This window comes from Pleurodeles waltl, chromosome 3_1, assembly GCF_031143425.1.
Source record: "Pleurodeles waltl isolate 20211129_DDA chromosome 3_1, aPleWal1.hap1.20221129, whole genome shotgun sequence".
Classification (NCBI taxonomy): domain Eukaryota; kingdom Metazoa; phylum Chordata; class Amphibia; order Caudata; family Salamandridae; genus Pleurodeles; species Pleurodeles waltl.
Genome location: NC_090440.1, coordinates 2,001,529,373 through 2,001,541,824, shown reverse-complemented (window position 1 = coordinate 2,001,541,824; position 12,452 = coordinate 2,001,529,373). Strand labels below are relative to the sequence as shown.

Below are 12,452 nucleotides of genomic sequence, written 5' to 3'. Positions count from 1 at the left end.
TGAAAGTTAGAAATGCTATCCGTCATTTTATTCATTTTATCTATGAAGAAGCCATTCGGCAAATCACAAAACTCCTGAGTGGGTGTGATCAGCTGGACTAATCTTTCAGAGGCTGAGAGTTTATTTACCGTATTAAATATATATTCCTGTCTGTAGGTAGATGCCATGATTTTGTTCATAAAGAAGGAGACTTTTGTTTGCCCCTTCCCAGTTGAATTTGACTTCTTTCACGAATGCCTGCACTAACGGGCAACCTCAGGTAGTGTACGTGAAGCCCCCTTGTTCTCTATTACATCTCAAGCAGAAATGTCTATAAATGTCCTACATTATAGTCTCCAGTGTATATAAAACACATTAAGGAGTATGGTAACTGATGTTGGTCTAAAACTGAATTTAATCACTACTTCTCTAAGGTGAATCAATGCCCCTCCATGCTGAACCTTTGAACTTCTCGACATCATATCAGGGAAAACATTCACATAGCTTTTCTACATCATGGAAATCAGGCACTGGGCTAATTGTGCTGTCGTAATCCTAGTCTCAAAATGTGAATATTCGGTTATCTCATTAATTTCATCAACCTATTTTTGTACAGCATGCTCGAGTTGTAAATGCATGAATAGATTTTGGTCAGCAAATTATACAATTCCACTTATGGCCCTTATATCAAGAAGCTTAGACAATCCAACGTCCAGTATCACAAACCGGGCAAGCTTAGTAACGCCCCTCAGACTACCAGCGATCAATAAGTGTCTTTCTCTTGTCAGCTTTCATTTTTACACGACCCTAAAGTACTAAAAGAAAAAATGACTGCAGAAATTGGAAAATTGCAATAGTTGAGATGATATGGAGTTAGTTGCATGGAGCAGGTATTAATATTAATTTTGCATCATTCCAGGATATCATAGAGGGAGGGCATATCATTTCCTATGAGCAATTTTAGAGTTTACGGGTAACAGCTAGCTGTTGAACATACATTCCAGGCCCTTGCATTCAGAATGTTATTTTATGTTTTAAGCTTTTGCAATATTTTATATTTATGGTATAATAATATGTGGGGGATAGATTCTGCCTATTTTGTATTGCTCATACATATTTAAAAGTTATAAATAATATAACGTGCTTAGGTTAAGGTCCACTGTCTGTTGTCCCATGGTCAAGTATTTTTTTTGTTTTAACTATGATCTGTGGAACATCCCCCACTTATTATATGTGTTTTCCCAGGATTACATAATTGTGTTTAGTACCATCTAGACAAGGTACCTCCCAATCTTATTGCTTTACTTTTTTACATGTAGTTGTGCAAGCAAGTAAAAGAATGTCTAGGGGTTGAGCAAAAGCAACAACAAAAATAATGGTTAACAGAATTTCTGAATTATTTTTCCTTTGGAATATTATTTAAAGAGGTGTGTCTTTCTCTTCGTTGGATTGCCAGTAAATTAGTGTCCCCAATATCGTAAGTGACTTTCTGTTTGGGTTATGGTGGCACCTAAACATTTATTTGTTTCCATATTTCCTGCAATACACACTCATCTAGGATTAGAAGCAGTCATTGATTTTTGTTGTGCAGAAGAACATAACATATTTGTGCCATTACATTCAGGTAGCATCCATGGATATTGTGCATCATCTCAAGTGGCTAGACCTTTAATTTATTTGCATCCCAATGTTATGGTAGTCTTTCCATTCAGCTGTTTTGTACTAACAATTTATGTCACACTACTCCCAAATTGAATCTTTTGTGTTTTCATTTTTATCTTATAGTTCCATTCTGAAGCTGTATTGCTCACCGCCATCTGTCTAAGAGTATGAGATATTTGAGAGTTTGAGTCAGTAGGGAAACTAAAGGGGTAGTTCCAAGAGGCCAGAGGCTTGTCATTTCATTTTGATACAGTGGCAAGGTACACCAAACAGAAAACACATTAAAAAGCCACGTATGTTTTTTAATATATTTTTCCATTTTATAATGCAAATCTTCCACCCAACCAAGGACAATTTGTTTTATTTTATCTTATTTACAGAATAAATTAATTCTTACAGTTGGTGGCTACTCTATCCAACTTCCGATTTCTCACCTTCTGAATGCATGCAGCATCTGACGTTTGGTACCTATATACCTATGCAAAAACCTTAATTTTCAGAAGTCTATGTCTTAAATAATGCGCGAAATGTCTACAGAGGGCAAATGGAAAAATAAAGGTTACCTAGTTAACAGCCTCTATGTATACTCCTGTATTACAAAAACTATGAAAAATGTACTCCTGCTTGACCTGTCAATTTATGGCTACAATATTAAGGACCAGTATATTTCAAAATCAATCGCCATGTCAGTTTTATCATAGTTTACCAAGGACACCCTTTTTATATAGAGAAAAGTTCTATGGACTCTTTTCTTAGACAAGGATACCTTGACCTCTACTGCTAAAGGAAGAGAAAGGGAAAGATTTTCTAGCTTACATAGCAGGAGGAAAGGCAAAGCCTTCTATAATTACATCATTATGAGATCTTATCACTTAAAATGTCTCCTCTTGTCCAATTCTGAATCACAGGTCCACACACAGCGCACATTAAACAGTTTGTGTTCTATATTCACAGAGCAGTCAAGGTTTACTACCTACGAAAGCAAACACTGGTACTAACAGATTTCACTGGAAAAAATACCTTTCTTCAGAAAGGCACATAACTAGGCCGGGGTGAAATATAAATTACGCAGGCGTAATTCTTGTTACGCAAAAATACTGAAACTACACTATTTGAAGTAATGAAGTGCCATTCACGGAAAAAATGTACAGCAAAATTAGTCATTTGTGGTAAAGAAAAAAACACATTGCCGCAAATGCACAGGAACAAAAAGCGAGTGGCTGTTTTTCACTGTGCTTTTTCTAATCCATCTGCTATCACAAAGTGAGGGTAGGACAGATTTCATGCTAAATTATAGCCCAAAAGGACAGATTTGCACCTCATGAAATCCCCAAATGTTCACGTAATTAGGCAAAAAATGAAGCAAATTCTGCACACCTTTACACAGAAGCTGGTCTTACCTAAGAGCTTGAGTACTGTGTTGCAGTAGTGATACTGAAAATTTTATCTGTTTCTTACAGACCTGTCAACTTCACCAAAAACCTAACAATGTGAGGAGGGGGTGGGGGCTTCGAGGGGGCGTGGCCTAGTGCCGAGAAACACCAAAGAGGCACTATTGGCTCCACCCCCGTACTCCCCTAAAAAACACAAACAAAAGCTAGCTGATGCTGCTGCCAATGCCCTGGGGCGCTCTCACTGCCATTAATAGACTTCAGCAGTTAAAAGATTCCGAAAACGATCTGAAGCAGACTGTTTATAGTCATTTTCAGCTCATTTTCCCTGCAATCGTGTGATACAGGCGCCTCACCGGGAGACCGTTTGAGGGGAGCCAATTTCGTGTCTCACACTGTGGCACCGTGTGAGTTGGCAGGTCTGTTCTTGCGGAACTTACTACTTGATTTCTACAATGCCAAAGCCGTGCCTCAGAGCTGCAAGGTGTAGCTCCACCTCTGACAGGTCCCTTGCATAAGCTGCACACCCTCACTCGGAACTACTAGTCGCCCAATCTAAAATACTGTGGGGCACTAAAGTACTCCAGGACAAGGAACATATTTTTAAACTCAAGGCGTAGCAAGTAGAAATGAAACAGAAAATACTGATGTTCGTTCTTACATTTATAACAGTAGAAAAGGAAACAAACTAAAACAACCTCCTTTCCATTAAATATGTGATTTTAAATTCTGAAGAAGGTTTTACTTTTTGGGGAATATGTTTTCGATACCAAAAATAAAATTAATCATTGCACAACTTGTCAAGGCCTGGTCCATCGCTCTGCCAGTGCTCTGTTATTTTTATGGCACCCGGTTTGAATAAAAAATGAAGAAAAATGTAACTATTACACTGGCAGTTTTTATGCTGATAGGAGGTTAGTCATACATTTCGGGCGTTCCAGGCTTCCTGACGGTATGCATCCATCAGGCCGTTGCTGCAGTACCTCGGTCTAAGATAAGCACCGAAGACTGTAATGTATACTTTCACCTTTCTACGTTTCTCACACGTGCAAGGTGTCCTGGGTTGTTTTCTTTTCTACTATCAAAAGCATATCAACAAAATATCTTAAAAAGATTCGTTTTACCTAAAATCTTGAATTTCAACTATGCAAGAGCCAGTTTTAAATAGAGAACTTTTATGTATGCTTTGCCCAGCTCAAAAGGACTTTCACAACCAGAGAAAGTACAGTATTTAGCTGCCAAAAAATTGGTGGATGTTTCACTGTTGGAAACACTCTGAATATTCCTTTGAGAGACTCTTTTATAATTCTGCAGGGAAAGAGAGGCGGTTGATTTTGTGCCCTACAGTAGCATGAAATAACAGCTAGGAGGGCTTTAAGGGAAGACTGGCCGGAATAATTGTAGAAGACACGGAATAATGTAATGCAAACCAGAAGAAACTGGATGCAGATTCTTATGATTAGACCAAATAAAGAACTGTTCCTATTTAGCTCTGCAGGAATTTTATTGCTGGTACAGCTCTGGCCTTTGGCAACATTTCCCTGAATTAATCTGTAATTTATAAGTGGTAAAACTCTGCTGATAAACCTTTAGATGCTGGTTACTGGTGTAGTGCTTTCACCTTGTTGAGAGAAAGGTTCAGTAGAGTGCAGCTGCTTTGATAGGAGACGAAGCTCTGTAAACTAGTACTTTTCTTGCCCCCATGGGGCAATTCGTTTTATCTGACATGCTTCCTTTTTCATCTTATTTATGTCTTTTGGAATTTAGCAAAGAGGAGGAAAAGAGTAGGCAAAAGTCCGTGGCCAAGCTATTGAAAACGCATTTCCCCTCTACCTTGGTGAGATTTGCTGCTGGCATAGTAGCTGCATTTATTGTTGTGATGGGTCACAGACTGGTCTAAATTCAGTTTGCCCTAGTGTTAGTAAATCTTGTTAATTGGGCTTAATGAAGTTCTTACTTGTGGCATTCCTTGTATGTTCTAATTAAAGGATCTGTCCATGGATTGGGTGTTCTGGGGACATGCTCCGATGTTAATTTAATGTGGTGCTTGGTAGCCCGAGCCTGTATTTTTTGATCCCCCTGAATAGGGGAAGAGCCTCTTTCCCTGATTATATAGTGTGCAGAAGTATATTGCCTTTGCGGATCAATACAGAACTTTCCATTATTCTTGGATTGAGGGCCTGCAAACCTAGAGCGATGGCCCTCATTTTCAGAAGGCAAGCTTCGCCAGCAGACCGCAGATCGCTTAAACAGCTCTGCCAAATTTCTGAAAAAGTGTGGAGTAGCATTCGCAGAGTTTTCTGTTACCTTGGATGACTTTTCCTTGACTAGCCAGTTGTCAAGGTAAGGAAACACTTGATGTCCTCGTTTCCTCAGATGTCCTACAATTGGAGACAAGCACTTCATGAAGATACTAACAGCTGATTTGGGTCCGAATGGTAGAACTTTAAACTGATATTGGCAGCCAGACACTTTGAATCTGAGGTATTTTCTGGGTTTGGGATGGATGGGGCTATGAAAGTAGGCATCCTGTAGATCTAACATGGACACATCTCCTTCATGCAATGGTTGGAAAACTTCCTGTAGTATCACCTTGCAGAATGTCTGCTTCTTGAGAAATGTGTTCAACTGCCGAAGGTCGAAAATCAGCTTCCATTTGCCTGGTTTTTTTTTCCTTATCAGACAAAAGCAAGAACGGAAGTCTAAAACTTTGCGGTAATTCTGAAACACATTCCATGCCCCTCCCCTTTTTTTAATTCATTATGGAAATCTGTGCTTACAACAGCTGTAGATGTTGATGCAGTGTTTTGGATGATAATTTTGAAGGAAGTTTATGTATTAATCGCAATCTATGTCCCAGAAGCATGAGGCCAAAGATCTATCAATAGGTTCATACAATTTGCTACTGACAATGGTAAGGAGAGATCTTTGAACCTACAGGTGTTGTCTGATAGGGTGTGACTGCCACCAGAAACTTGTCACTGTCTTCTGGAGGCTTCCTGATGTTTGCTTTGATTGCTGGCTTTTCAACAAAGTTCTGTCTTTGAAAAGAAGCCGGTGGTCTGGATTGTGGAATATATTGTTGATAGGTCAGTTGATATGGTTGCTATCTGCACCCACCTTCATTAACGTACTGGCTCATTTCACTAGCCCCTCAGAAAGGAAAGGTTTGACGCTGTTGTAACAAAATGCTTTTTCCATTTTTATGGACCAGAGAGTCTTGTAAACCCAGGCTATGTCTAGTATTCAGCTTTGTATCTCAGGTGGAAAAGATGTTGTTTTCAACCACCCTTGCCTTCGTAATACTACTGTACTAGCTAATTGTAGAAAACATGTGGTTGCAATATCCATGGGAATATCAATGATGGCAGAAGATGTACTTTCTCCTTCAGTTAAAATGATTGTGACTTCAGATGTTTTATCTTACGGAAGCAAATCTAGGTATGGTGCAATATCCAACCACATTTGCCTGTGGTAGTGAGCTAAAATTGCTAAAGCAGAAGATGCTTTAATTAATGTTGCAGCATTTGCCATAAACCTTAACCTATATCATCAAGCCCTCTTCCCTCTCTGTTTGGTGAATCAGAACAGGGTGACATTTGTGTGCAAGACATTTTTTGTGCAGCTTTCACTGCTACAGAGTGTTCCCTTGGGTGCCCAGTAAGGCACACAGGTATGTTATCTGGAACCTTATATTTCTGTCGAGTCTTGGAACTATGGCTGCTACTCCTACCAGGTTTTTCATTGCTTTAAGACCTTCCAACCAGATATGATCAATTATTGGTATTGCTCGTATCATTTTTCATATTGGCTCTTTGAAATCATATAAAAAGTAATCTGTTTCTTTTGTTGAGAATGAAAGTCAAATCTTTGAGATGCTATTTCAATCAAGCTATGGAGCCACATATATCATCAAGGGGTGAGTCTGATGGAGTTGGAGCTGTATCTCTTTAAACTGGAGCTATGTATTCATCCCATTCAAGAGCAGTGCTACTTGGATAAAAAGCGGGTCTTCAGTATAGATGTCACAATTGGCAAGATGTTCTGATTGCAGTACATGGGACCTTGCTGGAGGCTGCATCAGTGTAACTAATCTTAGTAAAGCTTCCAAAGGCATGCGTGAAGTGGTAGGTTACAATAGAGGTAGCACAGGTGAAGGTGAAAAAGGTGAAGGAATTTGTTTCTTTTGTGCCTGGGGCAAGGGTGTAGTAATCTGCCAACATCAACCACAGGTCTTTTGCTAGGTTTAACAATACCTGCATCATCGGTTGGGTAGTGGTGTGAGAGACATTTTTAAATGGCTCATTCATGTATCACAATTCTTGCTCCTGCTGTTCCTGGAATGACTGAACATAAGCTCTGGTTGTAGGAAGTTCAGACTCTCTCACAGAGATGTTCAGGTTGAGCCACTCCATAGCCATCATCATATGGGTTCTGGTATTTCACATTTAGTTGGGTAGGACTGTATGCTCGCCCCAAATATTCCATTGTTGTCATAGTCTTCAGAATTGAGTAGGTGTTGTGGAGGATTTGGTGACATCTTACTCTGAGAAGTATGCTCCGTTATTAAAGGAGTTAGGATCCCTCGTTCTGAAATTTGGATGAATTTTCTGTCTTTGGTGAGCATAGGAGAGGATGTTCGATTTTATGGAGTTGACTGTGGTATCATCAATGAGATAACTGTCGAAGAGGTGATTAGTAGTGATTATATAGTTGATAATGCGGTCATCGACTAAGTCAATGCTGTTGCCTTTGTAGGCACAGTTGACACCCTTAGTGGAGGCTTTATTTGCCAATGTGTAATGTTTCTCTTTGGATAATTCCTCTGATGACATCTTTGGCAACAACACTGCCACTAATAGCCCTGACAACAACAACAAAATACCTTTGTCTACTACCCGAGGTAATTTTATCTTTGGTTTTGGCAGTTCTGACTCTGGCTTAAATCTGGGCTTGCCAATGAGAATTATCTACTCGGGAAAAAAAGACCATTACGCTTTGCTTTCTTTTAGAGGACTTTTAGGAAGTAGATGGAGAAATGTCAGACCTTAAAGATTCATCATGTCTCGCATCAGAATGTGCACTCCTAGGCATTTTTTAAAGTCTATTAAAGGTACCACCAAATTATTTTTCAGAAGATGGTGCTACCTTGGACTGTGATTTTTGAAGCCAGATCAACACGCTGCCCTCTCAATCCTTGAGAGTTTGCGTTGAAAAAATGGTGCAATTTTATTTTTACATTCCTTAGTTTAATGGTTTGGATAAAGGCAATAAACACACTCTATCCGAAGGTCCTCAAAGTTTTTTTGCTCCCAGTCCCAAAATGCCTAAAAATACTTTTTTTTAAAGATGTATTAGATGTCTGAATGACTGTCAGATGGTAAACCTACAGAAGTGTGAAAAATCTACACAAACTACCCACAGTTAATGTTGAAAATGTCACTTATCGTTGACAAACCGAGAAGAGCTCTGCGGTATCCCTGCACACAAGACGTGTGGTAAAAAATGTGAAGAATGGTGGCCTCTTAGGATGTCTTTTTCAGGCTAATCTTCTTGATTGGTTATAGTTTTGTTCCTTTTAAATGATGTGAATGGACTATTATTTAGTCTTTCTTTGTTACAGCCTTATGGCTATATTGTATGTTTTACATAGAACTGTTGTTTTGATGTTAATTTGGGACTCCGAGTTCAAGCACTGGGATGATTCAAGCACGTGAATTTATGTGAAAGATACAATTATGAAGAAACTAATTTTTAAAGAAGTCTACAGAAATGATTTTAAAAAGCCCAATAGTTTGCTTCGGGTAGCAAACAATTGCGTTGGATAAAAACCTCCAACTTTACTCAATGAAAATGTAGTCTACACAGTACAACTCATTTTTAAAGTGTATGCAATACTTCCTTTTGTGCGACTGATTCAGTAAACTTGATGTTGTAACTTTGTCTACATTTCACACCTGCTTTTTAAATTTGTCTAAGTGACCATATTTACCATTTATGTCTGCCCACCCTTTGCTTAGCGCTTTATTCATTAGTTGGCACTTCTTTATTCGATCACCTATTTTTTTTTTTGTGCAACATTAAAACACTATATAGTTTCCTGTATTTTAGTATGTGTCAATCACTTCAAGAAAACCACATCTGTTCTCGTCATGATTGCCACTTGCTCCTCTAAATGCTCCCATACAACTCAAGACAATCACCGTAGCTCAAGAAGCAGTCTACGGACTTGGCACTGAGTGTTTGCACAAGTTGGTACCAGCTCAAAAAGCAGGGAGTTCCATGTTAAGATCACAAGGGTGGGGCAGGCTGTGCATATAATGGAGTCAATGAGTGAATGAAGATCTGGAGGTCAAACTGGACACTCTCTTCAATGCAGCTGTATTCCATTCGAGGCATCTCTTTGGCTTGAACTTTGTCTGAGATTAGTTTTTTTAATGATTTTTTTGTATACATATGGATGTCATTCTAAGAGTTCGGCAACATTTCCATTTCCATCTCAAAGGCAATTCCTATGTCTCTGATTAAATATATTCATAAATTGCTCCATTAAATAAGTTTGACTACCATTGCCTAAACTATCATAATAATCTTCAAGGCAGTCTGGGTTTGCAGAAAACTCACCCATCTGAAAACCAGTTTGCCACTGGCGACTTACTGCCTTGCAGAATGCAAATCTGGGATTGTTGCAGAAAAGAGCTCTGCTTCAATTTTTGCTTATGGTTTGGCTCCATCACATTCACAAAAACTGCATCCTTTCACAACTAGACTCCCAATATTAACTTCATCTACCATCGACAATTATTTGCCTTTATCAAAACACCATCTGACACATTTTAACCCTTATCACAGGGAGTTAAACAACTTTTCTACTTGAGTTCATGTCAATGAGCAGTGAACAGTGGGTGGTGTCATAGACATTCAGGCCCACCCACAACACGCTTCAGTTTATCACAAGGTAACACCCTTTATCCAACATGGAGCTACTGTCAAAGTATGAAGAATACTGTGACATTAAACCATTGTAAACAGTGCTTCATGACATTTACATGTTTGTACACTTGCCCACAACAAGATCTATCAATTAAAGACAAGTGTCGTTCCAATTGAATAAAAATACAGAATAAGGTAATAGAGCCGAGCAAGCTTTCCACAAATACTCAATAATGAGGCACTTATCGATGCAATTTGTATCGGACTGCTCCCTGCTCACATTCAATACGGTATAGATATCAATATCAAATTGGAGCATATCTAATTCATCTATTCTATTTATAAATGCAATCTAGAAATCTTAGAGTCTTTTCTCTTTTCTGTACTTTTCTCTTAAAAACCTTACTTACCCTTTTCTCCTTTACATTTTATGGCATCATAATACTGCTGAAGAAGCATGTCAAAGTCTGATTTGTCTCCTCCTTTAGGCTCATTGATGACAGTCTTAATGCGCTCCAAGTTTTCCCACAAGCCTGTGTGCATCCAGCGATCTTTTAATTTGTCCAGCATCTGTAAAATATAATCAACACCACAAATCTCTCACAACTGAAAGGAATAAAACTTGCACACAGAATATATATTAGAACCAACTGTACATGGATAAAGTATTTTTCTAAAGCAATTCACGGTAAATGTCCCCACACAAACCGCAATATAAATCTCAATGAATGTGGCTTTTTATAGGACAAATATCTTGAAAATTACATGGGGTGAATATTACGTAAAGGTGTCTGATGCAATAAGGGATTCCATCACAGAAGTCAACAACGTTATTGTTAGTTGGGCCTGAAAGCTGAGTCTTCGAGCTGTGGCAAAAGAGTTTTGTTCTTAATGAATAAATATTTTTTCTATTCAAGATGCATCATCAGTTATTTCACATGGCGGTGAGGATTGGATCTGAAGGATCAGTAATTTTCATATGAGACAACTGTGATGAAAAGAAGAATTTGTTTAACACTAAACGCGTGCCCTTTACACGATCACATATCAACACTAAGCATTGATAATGCACTTAAGTAAGTCCTCTCTTAGTGTCTCTTTTCAGTTTGCCAACATTTGGAATATCCTACAGCATATTCAGAAAGCATGAGTGCTTGTCATTGGCATTCAGTCTAATGTCCAACAACCTCTTTATTAGCCAATCACCAGAAGGAAAGAAAAATCAGCAACTATTCTAAATCACAAAATACCACTTTTATTAAGTAGACTTTCACCTCAGCCAGAGATTATGTGCTAGGATCACGGTTGTTACCAAGTTTCACTGGTACATTTGACAATCATAGGGTCTAAGAGGACAGTAAGAATTTGAGGGCTAATGGGTGGCTCAAGGGAATTAACAAATGCATGTTTCTTGACAATCTCTTCGTGAGGTGCCAGGATATCCAGAAAAACATTTAAATATCTGAGAACCATGGCAGGAAGAGTTCCAATTACACTTGGTCACTTGAAACTACTCTTTAATATACTGTGCTATTGCTATAAAGTGAAACCACTGTAAATGTGCACTTTACTACAGCAGGCTATATACATCCATTCTTATAACTAATAAATCATCCAAATATTTTCAATGTGCTTGATACTTGGCACCTCCTTGTACATTTTCTAACTGGTTTGTACAATCTATTGAAAAAGGCAATGAAAGGTATATTAAAAAAAGTATATAAAAATAATTTTAGTGCCAGTAGAATTTCTTACTACCAAAGGAAACTTTGACCTCTGCGGCAAAAGGAAAGGTCACAGATATTCCTCTCCCCTCCCTGTGAGTTACATCCAGGAGTATTAGGAGTGCAAGAAATCTGATGAACCTGGCAGGGAATATGGTGCTCTTGCAGGTAAATACTAAAGGGGCCCTCCCTGAACCTATAAAATCGGTGTACACACAAATGCTGGTATTATATAATGATCAGAATATGTTATGCAATATTCTGCTGCCAACCAAGAGAGTAAGAATTGCCATAATAATCAGTATCCCAGCTATTAAAAACAAAAGTGAATATAGGACAAACACCAAACATTGTTCATCCTACATCCTCAATCTATTAGTCTAGACATCTCTAGTGCCTTGCACCATAAGCTTCTTAGTATATTTTTTTTAAATTCTTTAATGCTACTGGCCAAGATATGGAAAGGGTTCTGCATAGCTGTAAACAACAAGGCTTCAAATCAGATCTCCATTTGGCAGCATCTGTCATTCTCCCTACCATGCCCCAGTTGCAAGGGGATTTATTACATTTCTATCATTAAGGAAACTAATGATCTGGGATCCTGAATTTAAACCACAGAATTTAAAATAATGATCCTACTGACATTAAGAAGCGCAGAGGCCATAGGCCTTTTAATTTCTGAATTCCACCAAAAGAGAAAGGTAAAAACTTAACAAGCATGTTGAGGTTAAATGACACACGTGATTAATAAAACATTCATATC

At 38.4% G+C, this 12,452-nt stretch overlaps 1 protein-coding gene across 5 annotated transcripts in view; it reads right to left on the bottom strand.

Moving 5' to 3' along the window:
• Positions 1 to 12,452, bottom strand: part of BRIP1 (BRCA1 interacting DNA helicase 1) — a 967,251-nt gene that overhangs the window by 175,717 nt on the left and 779,082 nt on the right. For all 5 annotated transcript variants that reach the window (XR_011201660.1, XM_069226443.1, XM_069226446.1 and 2 more), the window contains one exon: positions 10,376 to 10,535. Coding sequence is in view for 4 of the 5 variants with exons in the window: in XM_069226443.1 (XP_069082544.1) it covers positions 10,376 to 10,535 (160 nt within the window). In the remaining variant the exon portion in view is untranslated. The remainder of the gene's footprint in view (positions 1 to 10,375; positions 10,536 to 12,452) is intronic.